A 13722-nucleotide genomic window follows, 5' to 3' on the forward strand; every position below is an offset into this window, starting at 1 on the left:
TAGCTTTCTACTTGTAGTTTATACCCCTGGAGCAAGTACTCAGGACATTGATACATGGCTGGCAGTCCTTCCCTCATTTAGTGGTTAATGTATTGTTTTTCTGGTGGTTTTTCTTTTAAACCCACACAACTAAAATTATGAATTTTTTCTGCTTTTATTTAGATGGCCTCTTTACCTAAGAAGACACTGCAGGCCGACAGAAGGCTAGAAATGAAACACAGCTTCAGGCCGGATGGACTTGGATCAAGCAGGGGTATCCTAACAAATCGTTAGGAATAACCTGATGGAAACTGAACAATTTTTCTTATGGTAGTCACAGGGAAATTCTAGTATCTTTTTATTATTTTATGGAGTCAGAGACTTGAAAGAAAATCACTGACACTTATATTATGTCTGAGGATAAACTATTATGGCAGTCATAGTACTAGAACTTAATTGTATTTTCGTGCTTGCTTTGTAAAAGGCCAAAATTCTGTTTCCTACAAACTTAAAAGGCTGTTTTTATAGATGTAAGACATGGAGAGATTAACTTAATCCAGGATTAGATTGTGATATTGATTTTATTTAATTTATACATGTTAACAAAACTGCAACCTCATGCCAAATGAAGCTGGGAAACTTGCCAAACCCGTAGTTGTGAGATTAGGTAACCACAGTTCTTCCTGTAAGGAATCATGTTCTTATGAATTTCCTGACTCTCAGGTGACTAAAAAGCTAGCATAATATACATTAACCTTAAACTTCAAACCAGTCTCTGACATAACTGTGTTCTCTTATGTTTGTGCCCCACCCCCGCCTTTCCTTCTCCGGCTTTCTGGCCGCATGCAGGCTTTCAGGTCCCTGACCAGGGGAACCAGCTCCCGTGGGAACATAGCTCCCATGCCCCCTGCGGCGGAAGTGTGGCACTTCAAGTCTTTCACTGCCAAGGAAGTCCCTGCCCGTTTTTATATAAGGAATACAGAAAGGAAATGAGACGCCAATATTAGCTTTGTATAGGTTCCAATTATTCAGAATTTTACTTCCTCAACCTATGAAACTATCTTTCTTTGCTTGACTGTAATTAAAGCTTTTGGAAATAGTTGAAAGTATTTCCATTCTGTTACTGTTTTATAGCTGTTTGACCATTCCTTGGTTTTTAGGACAGACATGTCACACCAAAAAGGAAAATGTGTAGCAAGATTAACTAGGCTGCGCATTTTTCATCTGTTTGGCTACACCCGAGAGGCTGACTGGTGGGCTTCCTAAAACAAGAGGGTAAATTTTTAAATTGTGTTCCCTTTTTATTTTCACAGAGTTGAGTTTAAAACAAATGGCTAATATTTCTAGGTCTCAAGCACCTGTGCCACCTGATATCTTCTATGTTTTTTATATTTTCTGGAGGTTAAAAAGTTACACAGTAGAACATTAGTTATATTTATCTCCAAAAGTAACAGACAATTCTAGAGTCTAAAGCAGCTCTTGCACTACAAAATTAGTAAATAGAGTCCATTTACCAGGTGGGTAAAAATGAATTAAAATGCTTTTTCCAGTTGCTGATCTGAAGGGGAACAAATGAAGTTTCCCAGTTCCATGTGTGGTTATGAAAGGACATTAGAAGAGCATGAAACATGCTGGGCTTGTCTTGGAGCATGCCTTATGGTGTGGCTGTGGAATGTGAATACCATCATACATCTGTTTGATTTCTAAGATAAAGTATCTTTGACAATATTTATATTTCACAGGGCACTCTTCTTTGGTATACCTCAGAGCACTATGTTGTTTTTGATCTTCAGGTTATCACTGTAAAATAGGTAATATTAATAAATATTACTTAACTGTGATGAAAACTTGGAAGTCCAAGAGGCAAAATGTCATTTTGTTTAAGGTCAGGTACGGGATAGAATTTTGGTCTTTTGTTTCTGATGTTACTTAGCTAAGTAACATCATTTGAGGGCTTGGCTAAAATAATTTTGAGTCAGTGTCTCATCAGTAAAAGGGGAAATAAACGCAACTACCTCACAAGGATGATATAGGGAGGGTACTAAAGGTTTATAAAGTTCTGAACATTTCAGTCAAGTTACTTTCTAGATGTCGGCTGCCTCTGCTTTGGCGATAGCTCTTTAATGTAAGAAGCAGCCTGCTATCTATCAAATAATAAAACAGCCTATGCCAAAAAGAAAAAAGTTCCAGTTTTAAATATTGAATTTAAATAAAGAGTATATAAATTATTTGTAAATAAGGTGAAAGAATACCAAACATTCAGTTATGAAAAGGCAGGCAATCGTATCCTCTTTAACATGTACAGGGAATGATATTCTTAACCTGTTGTCATTGTAAGACCTCTAAGAAAGTGTAGCAAAAATAGGTGTCATTTTAAGATACTATTAATACTTGCTTTACTCTTGATAGACTGATAACCACTGAATAATCATTAAAAAGCCATATATTTCGGTGAGTTATTCCATGATTTGTACACAGCTTTATGTTTTGGAAAATTAACATTAAATATTAAACTCACTTTAAATTCAGGATTTACTGTCATTTCTTTAGTAATAGTTACGTAGTTGGAGCATGGACTAGGGAATTCAGAGACCTGATTCAAATCTCCCTAGGCCTGTGATAACAAAGGCATAAATCAGTTCCAATCTTGAAGCCTGTAAGACAGCCTTTGCATATACAGGTAATAGACAAAAATTGCAAATATGTAAATGTGTTCTGATATCATAAAGGTAATTTTGAATTGTTGCATAAGTTCAGATTTGTGTTCCTGAGAGATTTAAACCCTATAAAGTATTAAGTATGTCAGAATCAATCCAAATGCGTCACTTGATGCTTTTGAACTGTGGTGTTGAAGAAGACTCTTAAGAGTCCCTCGGACTGCAAGGAGATCCAACCAGTCCATCCTAAAGGAGATCAATCTTGGGTGTTCATTGGAAGGACTGATGCTGAAGCTGAAACTCCAATACTTTGGCCACCTGATGCGAAGAGCTGACTCATTTGAAAAGATCCTGATGCTGGGAGAGATTGAGGACAGGAGGAGAAGGGGACAACAGAGGACGAGATGGTTGGATGGTATCACTGACTCAATGGACATGAGTTTGAGTAAACTCCAGGAGTTGGTGATGGACAGGGAGGCCTGGTGTGCTGCAGTCCATGGGGTCACAATGAGTCGGACATGACTGAGCAACTGAAGTGAAGTCAGAACCAGTGCTTAGAATTACAGTAAATTTAGTGTAGAATGGAAACTTAATCCACCTGTTAAGATAATACATTAGTCTGTTGGATACTAGATTTTTCTGTATGCCAGGTTTTTACCTATTTTCCATATATGCAGTAGGATACAATTTGTATAACTTGTTGATACGGCTTAGCATGGTTAAATATCCTATATGAAGATCTGCTTCTAACTTAGTAAATTTTAACCGTCTCCTCTTGCTGGTTGCTGTTATGTTTAGGCATTAAGAAAAATAAAACTCCTCAGGTAAAGAATAATCATGTTTAAACACTGGCCCAATCATTTAGGAAAGCATAACACTTTGTTTAGCAGCAGCCCAATAAAGGTAGGCATCCTTCTAAAAGAAGAGACACAGTACGAGAGCATGCCTTTACTGAACATCAGTTTGGTCTTCACTCAGAATAAGGGCATATGAGTAAGGCGTTCCTGGTCCCCTAAAGATAAACTTTAATAAAAACAATTCTTCAAATAGGTTGAGCAGCCAAGAGTTGTTAACCGAAAAGCAAATGGTGTTTGTGTGTGCTTTGTGCTGTGCCATAGGGAACCATGCAACTAGTACACCTCTTTGAAAAAGATGAGACGTCGTGGGAGTGAGCCAGAGGTCCTGTCTAGGTATGAGTCTGGTTATGCTGCTGTTCTCTCATATACACACTCACTATAGTCTCACAGTTGTAATTCTGCTGGTTTTTCCTTTGATTTTGGATTCAACTTTACTCTTTAGCCAAAACCCTGTGTCCTTTGACCAGTCTCTTTACTGCCCCCAAGAGAAGCTAAGAGAAGGGCTCTGGTCATTTTAATTTTTTCCTGGTTTTAGTATCATTTCATTAGTGTCCGAAGAAAAGAGGTTCTACCCTGATAGAGAATCAGCTAGTTACAGTTTACGGATAACAGTGCCCGCAGATTTTTAGTGAAGCTGAAATCCTGTGGTCCATTCCTTTCCCGTAAACATGCCACCCTCCAGGCCTGGCAGATGAGGCCTGCTCCACTGAGACCAGCCCAGGAAGTAGGGAGGCCCAGCCTGCCTCACTCCTCTTGGTCCTGCACAGTCACCTTCAGCTCAAGACAGAGCTCTCTCCTTCCTGTTCTGGTTCTGTTGGTGAGGCTTGTGGCAGCCTCCCGCTGCCTGAGGCTTCCTGAGATGACTTCAGATAGCAGGATCATTAGGTGTATCGGCTGTTAGCACAATCATTTCTCCAAAAGCATCTGAGGGCACAGTCAGGTGACATTTTACTTCTTATATATGTGCTTCACTATATGAAACACTGAAAATACAATAGTCCTCATAAGAAAGGACTGTATCATTTACAACATGATTTTGGAGTTGTGAGGTTATGCCTCACCCCCCATACTTTTCTCCTGGTTCTCTTTCTCCTCATGCTTTTTTTCCTGTGTGCTGTGCTTTCTGTTTCACTCTGGAATGAGTCACCAGTTTTAAAAGGACATTTTTAGCAAGAATTGTGCTACAGAGCTTTTCCTAAGATAACTAGAGACAGGCCTTTCAAGGCATCAGAAAGACACAGGTGCTCAAGTGGAAGAGGAAACAGGTTGTGCAGCAGGTCTGAGCACAGGAAGGCAGTTAGGAATTAAGTTCAGGTGCACAGGAAACAAGCTTTGCAAAGGGACACACACAACCAGAGCATCCACTGTCACATCCTTCGGATGCTGCCAACACTTCCTGTGGCCTGTGGGCAGCCAGCCTGTGTATGTGTCTCCACCCCCAGGAGCCCCCACCTGTCGTACGGTCTACCAGGGCTCCTCTGGATACGCCAGTCTGTCCCCCAGAACGCTCACCCGGAAGATGACTCAGCATGAGAGAGGGGGACAGGTGAGGAAAATGGAGTGAAACCTTTAATCTTGGCCAAGGCTATAGATGTGAAGCACCCCAGAGAGTCGGGCTCCCAGAGAACTCCTTCCAGCAGCAATGACGACTTGATTCTGTAGGAGACACAAAACCAGATTCATTCACAACCTGTGTCGCATTCCTGCTGTAGTTCAGGCATCATGTTACGCACCGAGCTAGAATAAAGCTAGACTGGCCAGACTCAAGGGCTTGAGCTTAAATGCCTCTCTCCCTGGGTTTCAATACCTTCTTTCTCAGCTCTGTAGGTTCAGAAAACCACAGCTGGAGGAGGAAGTTCTCACTAGTTCCTTCTCAGGTACACAAGGGAAAAGTGCATCTGTTCACGTCTGTTCAGCATCCTAGCTGTGGTGCAGTGTAGACGGCAGATCTGGAGTAATCTGGCCTTGTCAGTGTGTTCACACCACCTCTGCCCCTGCTGCTTTCAAAGTTGCCTTCAAAGCTTATACAAGTTTTTAAACATTTTTGGAAGTGGATTTTAGTTTTGAAACTACCAAGAGTGTTTCTGGACCATGGCTGATGAGGTGAGGTGTGGCTGATCAGACTGACTGGTGGGTAGAGCAGGGTGTGACCATACAGTGAGCAAACCTGTGAAGTTTTTCACTGACTTAATTTTGAAACCTCCCAATGGAATCCAGACCTGTCGGGTAGTATGCATAACCCTTTGTGTGTATCTTTTTAAATACCACAGTGTCGATTAAGAGGGGAAGAAAAAAGCTGTAAATTCTTACTTGTGGAATTGCTCGTTTACTAGATACATCTGTAGTTTGGCCACAAGCTGCCTCCTGTAAACCCATCTTCATTCCTAAAATCAAGTCTTCCCCTGCTCTTGCTCTCTCTCTGCCCAGTCAGCCTACTCTGATTTCCAGATCCACTCAGGCCCCAGGGGTGCTGCAAGGCCTTCCCCAACTCCCCCAGCCGATTCCCACTGATCTCTGACTGCCGTTGGATTTGAGTCATCATAAATGGGCCTGGATGGTCTCATGGGCATGTTTCATTTTTCCTCTTAGATTCTAAGCACCTGGGGGGCAGGGTCCATGTCTCAGGTTTCTTTGTCGACTGTTCCACCAGGGCTGGCAGGCTGGCTGAAGGCAGCCCCACTGGAGGTTTCAGAAACACAGTGGCAATACCACAGAGGTAAGTGGTCCTCCTAATTCTAGTTGGTTACTTAATGCTCACACAGAGAAAGGAAGAGAGGAGTCTTCAAAATCATAACTTTTACTCATGTCTCGGTAAGAGGCCACCCACTCATCCTCCTCAGATTGTGTCCATTTCTAAAACATAACCTTTGATTTATCTTCACACTCAAAAGTTCTTCAGGGCCCCCAGCCTCAGGTATGTGTTGGGAAAGTGGAGTTAATATTGACTCGTGAACTGTAATTAGGGAGCTGAATTTGCAGTGTTAAACAGAAAGGAACCAAATTACTTTTAGATGATCTACTCTACCCCCTTCAGTTGGTGTAAACAGTGGCTCATTATTTGTATACGGTTCATGGGTTCTTAGTAACGTCTGATTCTTGGAAAGTGGATAAAATTTAAAATGCAAACCAAATTTACGATATTCTTAAGATCATATCTCTTGAGAAGCACCCCCGTAAATTTATAATCCATCTCTTTTTTTTGTTGTGGTTAAGCTTGGCTATAAATGAGTTAAAGGGCTACTTGAACTGTTGGCCAGCAGAGGGCAGTTTCACCACAGTGCTTACAAGTCAAGCCACAGCCCCTACCAAGCCCTGCAGATCTGGTTCTGTACTCAAAAATCTATGACGGCTTCTCTAGCCTTTCATACCACAGTTCACACTTCCAGTTAGCATTTGTTACTATACTTGTTTGCGTTTTAACTTCCCACGTGTTAAATAAATCTTAATTTTCCACAAGAGCAGACACTTGGTCTCTCTCTCTCCCGCAGCCTAGCACAGATCTGTACAATGTCATGTCCTTAAATAACTGAGTGAAATAAGTGGTTTAGCTGTTTTTATGTTATGTTATAAAATCCTTTAAATGTGTCATGGCTATTAAAATTCAAAATGTGTATACCCTTTGACCTAGTAGTCTTCCAGGAATCTAGCCAGCAGAGATATTTGCACAATTATTCTAAAGTCATACAAAAAGAAACAAATATATAACAAATATATTGTTAGTATATATTTGGTTCATTCCTAAAGAACCAAAATATATTAACAATGCTTAGCCAATGTGGCAAGGGTTGGCAGAATTTTACAGTGAAGGACCAGGATGATATTTTAGGCTTTGTGGTACATCAGTCAGCTGCAATTGTGGTAGAGTAGCAGAGGTAACTGGAGAAGGCAATGGCACCCCACTCCAGTGCTCCTGCCTGGAGAATCCCAGGGACGGCGGAGCCTGGTGGGCTGCCGTCTATGGGGTCGCACAGAGTCGGACACGACTGAAGAGACTTAGCAGCAGCAGAGGTGACTGCAGTCAATGGAGTCAGAGTCAGACACGACTGAGCGACTGTTGAACAAGCAGCAGCAAAGGAAGAGAAAAGAATGAATGTGGCTATCTATAATTCCAGCAAAGCCTGTTAGAGACACTGCAGTTTGAATTCTTATAAATATCTTGTGTCACCAAATATTTTCACTTTTCCAATCATTTCAACATGTCAAACATTTTTAGTTTGTGGATTACGCAAAAACAGGCAGCCAGCTAGAGTTGGCCAAAAGGCTGTAATTCGCCAACCCCTGTTGTAGAGGATGAAATTGGAGGGGTAGTGAGGAGAACCTTTCACCAAGAAATGGTGGGATTGTGTGTTTTCTTTTTTGTGAGACCTTGTTTTTCAAATAAAATCTAAAATACATGCAAAATGAGATCACTCCCAAATCCCAGACTTAGAAAAAAATCAAACACCAAAGCTGTACAGTCTTGGCACTTACCTTTTCCTTCGACCTCACAGTGATCACAGAGCTCCCAAACCTTGAGCCTGCCTGTGAAACACACTGTCTGTTAATGGCCTTGGAAAACATACCATATGATTTTATCAACTTAAGGGAAAGGGCATTTTTTTTTTTTAGAAGATACTTACTTCAGGAGAAATTAGTACATATTGGGCCTGAAAGAGAGTGATAAGAAAGGGAGATTGTTAATGTTATTGCTGTTCATGGATTTTTTTCTTTAACCAGTTTTAATTATACTCACTCAAATTTCTACATCTTAGAGAAGCCCTTTGTCACCAGAAATTCTGCTTACAGGAATTTAGCTCAGAAAAACAGAGGTATAAATATGTTTATGTGAATATTTATCTTACTATAACAGCAAAAATTTGAAATAGACTAAGTGACTAACTAGTCACTTAAACGGTTTATCTACAGATAAACTGCTAGGTATCTGGTAGATATATTGTATAAGAATATAGAAAGCATAGAAGACTTATTACATTGATAGGTAAAATGAGATAAAGTTATAAAATTGTATACAAAATCATGTACAATAGGATCACAGCCATTAATATATACACACAGACAGTGTAACGGTTTAAGGGTGTGCTTCAGAACCAGCTCTTGGTTCAAGTCCCTGTTCTACCATTTCCTAGCAGTGTGACCTGTAACAACTTCCTTCTCTGATCTTCAGTTTCTTTATAATGAACAGAATAGCAAGTTAATAACTTTGATGTGAATTAGATTTTATATGTTTATATAAAGCGCTAGGGACAAAGTGCGTATGCTAAGTCGCTTCGGTTCAGTCACTCAGTCATGTCCGACTCTGCGACCCCATGAATCGCAGCACACCAGGTCTCCCTGTCCATCACCAACTCCCGGAGTTCACTCAGTCCTGTCCATTCTTTGCCACTTTTAGTCCTGTCCAGTTCTTTGACTGTAGCCTGCCAGTCCATGGGATTCTCCAGGCAAGAATACTGGAGTGGGTTGCCATGCCCGCCTCCAGGGGGATCTTTCTGATCCAGGGATCAAACCCACGTCTCCTGCAGGCAAATTCTTTACCACTACTGCCACCTGGGAAGCCCAGGCACAGAGAGAGTAAATGCACAATAAATGGTAGTAATTAAATTCATAGAAAAAAAATTCTAGCAGGATACACATCAAAAGGTTACTAGACATCTTGCAGAGTAGAATTCTAGGTAGACTTTCATTTTCTTTAAACTGCATTTTCTAATAGTTTTGCAATAAACTTTCTTTTTTCCAATTTGAAAATTAAATTTTAAGTTTAAAATAACAGCCAAGTGTTTTAGGTCCAGGGAACTTAAGCAATGAAAGATGAAATAAGGAGAGCTGGAGTCTTCATGACACTCCAGTGGCCATGGCCTGTTTCCTGCTGTGGGCTCCTGACCAGGAGCCGGCATGACACCACATCAGCTGAACTCCAGCTGTGGGGGCAAACACCAGAACTGCAGGAAAGCAGGCCGCTTTCAAGCAAGTGATTGTGTTCTGACCTGAGGTATGGGTCAGGTCATCTGAGTCCAAGAAGAAACTGAGAGTTCTAGGGTGGACATAGTTTACCAAGGCATCAGCAAGGAGCCGTCCTTTCCCAGTTTGGTGTGGAATTGCGTACAACACTTACCTTTTCTTCTGGACATGGAGTTACCCATGATTTGCATTTGCCTGTCACGTCACCCACGGCGATCTGTTTGCCATTATACACATAAACACGGCCATCCTCTCCCCCCATCAGTCCCGCAGTTGCGTCTGTGATCCTCAGCGGGGCTGCTATGATGATTTCATCTGTGAACAATGAAAACCAGCAGAAGGAAGTGCCTTACTCCTTGCTGTCATCCTTTCTATTGTTCCACTGCTGGATCCTCCCCCAGCCTCCCACTAATGATAATGCGTCCTTCACTGGTCTACACTGATTTCTTTCCAGCGCAGTCAGAGGCTTTTGTTTCCTGTTTCATCATTGATCTGGGTGGCTCTCAGGGCACCGTGTTCCAGAAGCACAGCTCACTCTTGTACATCCGGCTCTGGTCTTGATTCATTATGAGGCTAGAACAGGGGTCATCCTATCGGAGGACCCATCTTCTTGGCCAGAGACACCGTTCCTTTCCTACCTAAGCCATCGTTATCCAAGTCGCTCAAGTGCAGAACGCCACCAAATCGGGAGAAGCGGCGGTTTCCACTGAAGGTGCTGAGCAGAGAAGGCTGCGAGTCAGGTGTCAGTTCATACATCCGAGTGCTCCCACCTTGGTGCAGGGTCATGGTCAGGAATGATACCTTAGACACGACATCTGAAATAGACCACGGAACAGGAGCTGCCACCATCACAAGAATGAAGCGAGGACACAGACTTGCGTGACACAGGCGAAACTATGTCAGATTTGTGAATGCCAAGACTATATATGATCATTGCAAAAGGTGTGGAAAACACCCAAAAAGAGTATGAGGAAGAAAATGTATATAATGCATATATTTGTTTCTGGAGAGTGATATATAAGCACACATACATACATACATTTCCTTGGAGAAGGAAATGACAACCCACTCCAGTGTTCTTGCCTGGAGAATCCCAGGGACGGGGGAGCCTGGTGGGCTGCCGTCTATGGGGTCGCACAGAGTCGGACATAACTGAAGCAACTTAGCAGCAGCATACATACATACACATTTTAATGGGGTTTTTTGCAGATTACAAAACTCCTTTTACAACGTTTTGGTTTTATAATTAATACTATGATAAATGATATTTATCAATTACTATGATCCTTCCCCCTTTATTAAAATAAAATTTAATTTTCTGAGAACAGATTTTTTAGAAGGGATCCATCTAGCATTGGATTTGGGGAATGAATATTATTTTTAAGGCTCTTGCCGTTTTGCCAAACCTCTTACTAGAAAAAGTACATCAGTTTACATTTCACCAGCAGTGTGTGAGTTCCCAGTGTCACCGCCACCTTGCCTTCAAGTATTCTTTTTCATACCACAAATACTTTGTAGCTTTTAATAAGTACCGTAAAATCTCCACTGAATATTTAAACGGCTGTGTGTCGTGGCCACAGTCGGACCCAGAGATCCTGCTGAGCCAGAGGCTGGGGGGAGAGAGTGAGGTGGATAGGCCTAACTCTAATTATTCGTTTACTCAAACTCGCCCTGCAAGGAGGTCAGATATTTCACGTTTCACTCAAATCTGTCCATAGAGCTGTGATTCCCCAACTCTACACTGAAACATTTCGGTGAACTCACGGGTATACTGCAATTGTCTTTAATTTTTGCCGGTAAGACAGTGACATCTGTCTGATGCCACATGACCCGCCTACTGGGGGAGGTCACAGTTTCAACACCAGATCCCTAGAGTCCTTTCAGTGACGTCATATCTTTGCAAAATTGGAGTTTTATCATAACAGGGGTTATTACAATAAAATGCAGGCACCACTGGAAAAGCAGTGCAGGTCAAAATGAGGATGATCCGATGCCAGGGTTTGGGAAGTGGCCCAGTGCCCCAAAGGAGCGGTTAGGACAGAAACACACAGTGTGCAACCTGTTCAGTCACACGGGGCCCCGTGCTGAGAAAGGCCCTGTGCTTGGCTTTAGGCTCTGTTCAGTTCAGTTGCGCAGTCGTGTCCGACTCTGCAACCCTATGACTGACCTGCAGTTCTGGATAATTTAACAGGTTTTTATTTTCCCTGGACCCCTCAAATTACATGGGCAAAATATAAGTAAAAAGAGGAACGTCTGAACAAGGTTGGTGGATTATATCTATATTGATAACACGGTTGTGACACTGGTTATGGTTTGCAAGATGCCATTGGGGAAAACTGGATAAAATGCAACGTGACCTATTATTTTTTACAGCTGCAGGTGAATTTATATAACTGTCTCAAAAAGCATCATTTATATATCACATATATCATGATATATATAATTAACCTTTCTGTTTTATGTTTTATACAGTATTTTATAACAGAGAAAATTACTAAGGCAGTAAAGGGGCCAAGACTAAGAAAATTTGGGATGCTCTAATTCACAGCACTCTGACACCAACAACGGTGAGACAAAATTAGTAATTTGTGTTGCAGGAGTTTAACTAGACTCTGTAACCAAGAGTCACACTACCTAGACTCTGTAACCAAAAAAACAAAAAACAAAAAAATATTGTAGAGTTAGGACACAGCTTTATAACAAGTTGCTGACTTAATTTGTGCATTGAAGCATTTAACCATTCCTTTGCCCAATTCACTTCTGCTTACTATTCAAATACATTATATGAAACAAAAATCTTTCTGAAAAATAATTTGATAGTATGTATTAAAAGCCTTAAGACTGGGCCATCCGACAGTAAACGTTGGCATGTACATATGCAAAAAAAAGTGATACAGGTATCAAAAATCATATTTTAGAATACTTAATGAGAAAATGCTCAAGATAAAATATTAGGTGTGAAAATATATTTCCTTATATTTTCACAAATTTCTACAATAAGCATAATCCACTTTTATACTCTTGGAGGGAATCATTTTTTTGCTAGTTTGTTTTGTTTTTAACTTTCCCATAAAGTAAACAAAATACTGTTTTATTAACATAAACTCTCAAAGTGGACCTGTTCCCGGTGAACTGGTTTATAAAATTTGCTATGTCTCCAAGCTCGGTGGGATAGGAGTTTTAAAAACACACCAAGTTACTTTCACGTGTGATTTTCAACAGATCTCTGAATGTGGATACTGTAAGCTGTATTTTGCATTCAGAGAGTGTAAAAAGTAACTTCCTCCAAGGTAACCCAGGTTGCTATTAATGAGAAAAATAAATGTTCAAACTCAGGTCTGTCTGCCTCCAGATCTCATAACTTTCCCTCCATATGACACGGTCAAGGAGTGGCAGAGCTGTTCATGAAACAGTGACGTTTCATGGCGGGCGACCTACCTTGAGTCGGGGCCCCCACCAGCAGCAGTTGGGTCCGGGTCCCGTTCAGCATCACGTAGCCACTAGCCAGGGAGGTACCCAGTTTCCCCATTGCCTGTGAAACGCAGTAAATCACTACAGTCCAGCTGAGAAACTTTCTCTGTGGTGTCTGCTTCCCTGGGGAGGGAGGGGGCCACCATACCTTGTCTCCGGAAATGGTAAACCAGCTTTGACAGTTTGGCGGAAAATAGCCGTACACCCGTCCAGGGCTCTGTTTCTCATCGCGAGTGCGGAACAAGTGGCCCTGACTGGAAGCAAGCACACTGGGCTTAGGTGCTGGGACACAGGGTACCGCGCTGGGCAGGTGCTCAGGTCCAAGGAAAGATGACCCACATCTTCCCCACTCACAGCACCCCCTCCACCCCATGCTGCTGGTCCTTGTCATCGGTGTGGCGGAGCTTTCAGAATGAACCCCAATATCAAGGCTCTCCAGGTTAAGAGGTTCACATTCTACTTCCCAACTGACAAAATGGGGGTACCTCGTTTGGGGCTGGATTGTGTCCCCCAAAATTCGTATGTTCAAATCCTAACCGCCAATACCTCAGAATGTGATAGCATTTGGAGACAGTCTTTAAAGAGGTAATTAATTATGCTAAAATGAGGTCATCGTGGTGGGGCCCCGATCCAATATGACTAGCATCCTCATAAGAAGAGGGAGGGACACCAGGGATCGATGCACAGAAAAGAGGCTGCATGAGACGCAGGGAGAAGGTGGTTGTAGGTGACAGAGAGGCACCCTGGAAGACAGCAACCCGCTGACATCTTGATCTCAGATCTCTAACCTCTGAAACTGTGAG

At 41.9% G+C, this 13722-nt stretch overlaps 3 protein-coding genes across 3 annotated transcripts in view; 1 reads left to right on the top strand and 2 right to left on the bottom strand.

The window, feature by feature from the left end:
* Nucleotides 1-1713, top strand: part of MRS2 (magnesium transporter MRS2) — a 35967-nt gene extending 34254 nt beyond the window's left edge. The window contains exon 11 of the mRNA XM_052649236.1: nucleotides 163-1713. Within this exon, the coding sequence (XP_052505196.1) occupies nucleotides 163-273 (111 nt within the window). The 3' untranslated portion in view covers nucleotides 274-1713. The remainder of the gene's footprint in view (nucleotides 1-162) is intronic.
* TDP2 (tyrosyl-DNA phosphodiesterase 2) overlaps nucleotides 1-13722 on the bottom strand; it is a 276571-nt gene that overhangs the window by 96683 nt on the left and 166166 nt on the right. The window lies entirely within an intron of this gene.
* The window catches only part of GPLD1 (glycosylphosphatidylinositol specific phospholipase D1), a 51915-nt gene continuing 43255 nt past the window's right edge, over nucleotides 5063-13722 (bottom strand). Inside the window, exons 20-26 of the mRNA XM_052649234.1 lie at nucleotides 13068-13173; nucleotides 12887-12980; nucleotides 10087-10263; nucleotides 9603-9763; nucleotides 8113-8139; nucleotides 7964-8014; nucleotides 5063-5149 (exon numbers count right to left, since the gene is read on the bottom strand). Of these exons, the coding sequence (XP_052505194.1) occupies nucleotides 5063-5149; nucleotides 7964-8014; nucleotides 8113-8139; nucleotides 9603-9763; nucleotides 10087-10263; nucleotides 12887-12980; nucleotides 13068-13173 (703 nt within the window). The remainder of the gene's footprint in view (nucleotides 5150-7963; nucleotides 8015-8112; nucleotides 8140-9602; nucleotides 9764-10086; nucleotides 10264-12886; nucleotides 12981-13067; nucleotides 13174-13722) is intronic.

The sequence above is a fragment of the Budorcas taxicolor genome, chromosome 11 (genome assembly GCF_023091745.1).
Source record: "Budorcas taxicolor isolate Tak-1 chromosome 11, Takin1.1, whole genome shotgun sequence".
NCBI classification, from domain to species: Eukaryota; Metazoa; Chordata; class Mammalia; order Artiodactyla; family Bovidae; genus Budorcas; species Budorcas taxicolor.